At 45.3% G+C, this 5,589-nt stretch overlaps 1 protein-coding gene across 1 annotated transcript; it reads right to left on the bottom strand.

Moving 5' to 3' along the window:
* Positions 1-461: 461 nt before the first annotated feature.
* ASCL4 (achaete-scute family bHLH transcription factor 4) lies at positions 462-2,726 on the bottom strand. The gene has a single exon (XM_050749949.1). The coding sequence runs from the start codon at positions 1,894-1,896 to the stop codon at positions 1,375-1,377; it is 522 nt and encodes a 173-aa protein (XP_050605906.1). The 5' UTR covers positions 1,897-2,726; the 3' UTR covers positions 462-1,374.
* Positions 2,727-5,589: the final 2,863 nt, after the last annotated feature.

The following is a 5,589-nucleotide window of genomic DNA, read 5'->3' as shown; positions in this document are numbered from 1 at the left end:
ATTCCTAGCACATAAAAGATGTCCATTGAATATATAGCCTGCCTTAGTTGCTACACCTGTAAAAGGGGGTAATAAAATCTAAGTAAAATCCACCTGGAGGATGCACGGCCACTGTTAGTTCTCTTTGTCCATTTCCATCTCCCCTTCCTCTTCCCCCACAAACCAAAGCTGCCTCCATGGAAAGGACAATTCGGCATATTAGAAAACAACCTTATGGATCTTTTCACACATCAGCAAGCATTTAACTTATCTACCAAACTCAAAATTGTTTCTCAGAAAAAAAAAGACCCAAATTAAATATTTTAAAAAGGTTTTTAACATGGCCAAAGTCACTGCATCATTTCCATATACCGTACCTGGAAGCTCCCATGATGATAAAAATATTTGAGAATGTACCAACTTCAATCCATCCCTTTTGTCCCACATCTTTCCCCCACCCGGCTCAACCCTCAAAAAGGACTTCCAAGTAGATCTCTTTTTTATCTTTAAAGTCACAGTGCCACTTTAGTTTGTGCAAAACTAAGATGGGGGGCTATAGGTCGGCGGGCGGGGGGGCGGTGCAGAATGCAGAGAAAAGGAAAATGAAGAAAACAGTGAACAAAACAATTGAGAGGAAAAACAAGTTTTCATACAAATCTGGGCTCTCTTCCAAAGAGATCATTAATTCTAAGACATTTTACTATCTGCTCAATGCTACGAAGCTTCCACGTGGCCGCTGGATGAAACAGTGTGTACCAAGCCCTGGCTTCCCCGGCACCATCATTCACACAGTCAACAGCACATGCTGGCAAATTCGTTCTCAAGTAGCAGCTTACAGTCTTCTTCACCCAAAGCAGGAGGTCAACAATTGTTTTCGATTACATTTCGAATACAATTTCCAAAGGAAAGAATGCAAGAAAATGTTCCTCTCATTTTTAAGGGCTGTTTTTGGCTGTTCGGGGTTGTTTCTGTTTTGGTGGCAGTAAAGTTCTTCTTTGGTTAAGGTTTAATATTTATGTATACAATTTACCCACACCACGGAAGGTGGGAAATTCCAGTTGTTCTCGCCCTTTGAGTTTTTAGAACAATCATATTTACAAGGAGGCGCTCAGAATCTGGAACAGTTTGCATTTTAGAAGTATAGGAAAAGTGTCTCCTTAATAAGCACCTATAAGTTGCAGGCACGTAACCAATAAGGGCAGGGGAGAAATTCCCAAAGGTAAAAACACTTCCCCCATCCCCCAAACCCCAGTACCCATTTCTTTTTCCTAAGATTTAGGCCTGGAGAAGATACCAGATTAAGAATGCAAACCACCTTCGAAGAGGACCTTAGGCTGAGCGCCCAGCTGCGCGCTATGCGGCGGGCGCAGGGGTCCTGGCCGGCCCGGGCGCTCGCTAGCTGCCCCCCTCCTCAGGCTCGCTGCTGGGCGAAGGCGCCGAAGAGGCCTTGGACTCCCCGTCGCTGTTGCATTCCGCCCTGCGCTGGGGGACGGCGCCGGTAGCGCCCTCGGGACCCCGGGTCTGGCGCTCCAGCAGCTCCTGCAGGTGCTTGATGTAGCCGATGGCGGCGCGGAGCGTCTCCACTTTGCTGAGGCGCTTGTCAGCCAGCTCCCGGGGCAGGTGGTCTCGGAGGCGCGCATAGCCCTCGTTCACGCAGCGCACCCGCTGCCGCTCGCGCTCGTTGCGCTTGCGGAGGCAGGCGGGCTCGAAGGCGCCGTCCAGCGGCAGGGGCAGGTACTGCCGTTTCCGTGAGCAGCCGCTGCGCGCCCACTCCCAGCACGCGGCGTCCAGACGCAGGGCGACCCTTAGGGGTTCCCTCCGCGGGAGTCCGGCCAGGGTCCCCGGCACGCCCAGGGGCGCGGCGCGCAGCGAGTATGGCAAGGCCAGCAGTCCCGCCGGTTTACGCGTCTCCATCATTTGCCGGAAAGCACACAAATCACCCAAGAGGTCAATCTCTCAATAAAAGAAGACGAAACAGAATCTTAGAAGCAGAGGTGCTGGTGCAGACTGCCTGGCTCAGCGGGTCTGTCTTTGGAGAAGTTTCTGGATCCAGAAGTTAGGTTCCTGGACAGGCTTCAAGGAAGCGGTGCATGATTTCTGAAGTTCATTGCACTCCTCGATCTTTTTATGAAGATTTAGCAGAGGTGGTAGGCAAAGACGTGGGACCTCCTAATCCACACTTCAAACCCCGTCTTTCCCGCTGATCTTCTTTCAAAAGATAACAAAGGGGGTTCCTCTGCCTGGTCCCCCAGCCTGGTAAGGTGAGCTCACACCAGAGTCATCTTCCAAAGCCACCAAAAGCTTTTCAATGCCTATAATCCACCACTCTAGGTCTTCAAGAGATGAGTCGTTCGCCAAGAGCCTAGCAATCTTCAGGATTTGAGAAGAGCTCCTCCCAGGAACCTGCAGACCTCCTGGCGGCGGAGGGAAAGGGGACCAGAGGCTTTCTCCTTGAAAATCACTTGACTGTCCTTTGTGGTTTCCCGCGACCAGGTCTAATGGAAGGAGCTTTTAGAGTGTTTGCAAACTTACACTTGCTCTTTCATTTCTGGGGTCTTAGCCTCATCAAAGGAAAAACTGCTCTCTTGCGGTTATCAAATGTGTCAAGTCAAGGAAGACCCGGGGCGAGGCTTGAGGTTTTTCTCCTTCCAAGCGGAATCTTTTAAAAACCCAATGAGGCATGTTTGAAGGGTACAGGAAAAATACAGACTGTAGCAAAGAATATAAGGGTCTGCATATTATGTTCCAACTTATGTTTGACTCAGGGTGTTTTACGGATATATGCGACTGTTTAAGAGCACATCAAAAGACTGAACAATAACAAACGCGCTTAGCCGGTAATTTCTCACAGTGCTTACTGTAAACACATCTTAAATACTGCTTCCCAACCTCCTCTTCTCATCTCACCCAGGATATAAGGACATCATCTTTCCATAGTGCAAAGAGTATTTTTCCATTGGATTCTTCTTCTTTTAAAAAATGCCATTTATTTTCTCGCTTGGGGGCAGGAAAGCAACATTTGAAAGGTGGAGACCCCCAGTTCCAAGGAGAAAGGATGACATCTTTGAAGACTTGTCTTTTTAACACACAGCCCCCAAAAAATGAATAATTAATCCATCCGTGTTGGTAAATCCTTTGAAGATGAAAGTGTCATTAAAAATCCAACTGTACTGGTTAATGTCAAAGAATATGTTATCACACTGAAAATCAGATTTCCTCTTCTGCAAACCAGTACATTAAAGGCGCCTTCTACTTTAAAAGTCCGACTTAAAAACAAGAGAAGCAAAAACCCCCTACATTAATGATGAGACCTTCTGCCTACCTCAGCAGACAAGGTGCTGCCCTAACATGTTTTTCTTTTTAGTTCGGCAAGTCCTGTGCTTCCCTGTTTGTTCTAAATGATCTGCCTGAAGCAACTCAAAAAACAAGGCAAATAAAATAGAAATAATTATTCCTTTCAGGTATAAGTCAGTCACATTTTAAAAGGTGTAGCTTGGTTGGGTGCAGTGGCTCAAGTTTGTAATCCCAGCACTTTGGGAGGCCAAGGCGGGAGGATTGCTTGAGGCCAAGAGTTCAAGACCAACCTGGCCAATGTAGCAAGACCCCCATCTTTTAAAAAGAAGAAAGAAAAATTAACAGTTGTAGCTCCCAATGAGGTTTATACTGGCAAACAGCCTAATATATCATCACAATTTCTCAGTAGAATTGAGAAAGCCCTTTCTATTAGGAGAAAAGTCCACCACACAGGCAGGTAGGCTGTCATACCACAAGGTGCTTTTTGGCCATGTCAAATATTTTAACCTTTGAGAGTGACAGGAAGATAATGAAATATTTTAAGCAGGGAGGTGACATTTGAAGATCTGTGTTTCAAAAAAGATAACTATATCTGCAGATTGGGGACTAGACTGGAAGAGAGCAAAAGGAAGAACAGTTGAGGTGCCATTTCTCCTTCTTAGATTGGCAAAACTTTAAAAGATTGCTAACATTCAGGGCAGGCAAGGATTAGAGGAAAGGGTGGGAGCATAAATTGCTTCAAGAAACTATTAAAATTATTATTATTTTGAGACAGGTCTCACTCTGTCACCCAGGCTGGAGGGCAGTGATGCAATCTCTGCTCACTGCAACCTCCGCCTCCCAGGCTCAAGGGATCCTCCTCCCTCAACCTCCTGAGTAGCTGGGACTACAGGCTTGTGACTCCACATCCCAGCTGAAGAAACTGTTAAAATTAATAGTGCACATCACATCCTTTGATTCAGATATCTGTCCTGTTTTGTCCTACCGAAATAAATGTAGCAATACCTATTTATGTGTACAATAATCTTTATTGTAACATTTGTAGTGATTTTAAAAAAAGAAGAGTCCAGGTGAGGTGGCTCATGCCTATAATCCCAGCACTTTGGGAGGCCAAAATGGGTGGATCACTTGAGGTCAGGAGTTCAAGACCAGCCTCACCCCCAGGGTGAAACCCCATCTCTACTAAAAATCCTAAAAATTAGCCAGGAAGGTGGCATGTGCCTGTAGTCCCAGCTACGCAAGAGGCCGAGGCAAGAGAATTGCTTGAACTCGGCAGGTGGAGGTTGAAGTGAGCTGAGATAGGCTGAGCAACAAAGCAAGACTGTCAGAAGAAGAAGGAGGAGGAGGAGGAGGAGGAGGAGGAGGAGAAAAGGGGAACAGCCTGAACAGCCTGAATGTCCATCAATAGGAAAAGAGTTAAAAATCTTAGAATATTATGCTATTATTAAAAATAATGAGTAAAATCTATATGTAAGAACTTGCAGACATATCCACAATGTGTTAAGTGAAAAAAGCAAATTGCAGAGTAACATATGCAGCGGGAACATAAAAACAATTCTACATGATGTGTATGTCCTTTATATGTGTTTCTGTGAGCATAGAGAATGAAATAGAAAGACATACACTAAATAGTTTTTTGCATTGGTTGCCTAAAAAGAAAGGGTGGCATTGGGGAGTAAGGGGGAATGTTCATTTTTCTTTATAAATCTTTCTACTGTTTAACTTGTTAATAACAGCACTATTACTTATTTTTATAACTCAGTGAAACTTAATAAGAGAAAATGTGTAGAAAGTTCAAACAACACACCCTGATCTGGCCCAAACCAACAGATTTATCATTAGAAATTAGAATTCTTGGATCAGGGTTTCTGGCTCCTTATAAATTCTGTCTCTAAGGAAGAACTAGCTACAAGACTTTTTTTCTCTCTCTCTCTGTCTCCTAATACCACAATCAAAATTGGTCAAGGCCAGGCGTGGTGGCTCATGTCTTAATCCCAGCACTTTGGCAGGCAGATCGCCTGAGGTCAGTAGTTCGAGACCAGCCTGACCAACATGGAGAAACCCCATTTCTACTAAAAATATAAAATTAGCTAGGTGTGGTGCGCATGCCTGTAATCCCAGCTACTCGGGAGGCTGAGGCAGGAAAATCACTTGAATCCAGGAGGCGGAGGTTGTGGTGAGCTGAGATAGCGCCATTGCACTCCAGCCTGGGCAACAAGAGTGAAACTCCATCTAAAAAAACTGGTCAAATCCTGATCCTACAGTGGTCTTCTTATAGGATCCAAGTAATATAATGACCTAACTGCATGGTCACAA

The sequence above is a fragment of the Macaca thibetana genome, chromosome 11, assembly GCF_024542745.1.
Source record: "Macaca thibetana thibetana isolate TM-01 chromosome 11, ASM2454274v1, whole genome shotgun sequence".
In the NCBI taxonomy this organism is placed as follows: domain Eukaryota; kingdom Metazoa; phylum Chordata; class Mammalia; order Primates; family Cercopithecidae; genus Macaca; species Macaca thibetana.
Note: the sequence above shows the minus strand (reverse complement) of the source record. Positions and strands in the feature narration are given on the sequence as shown.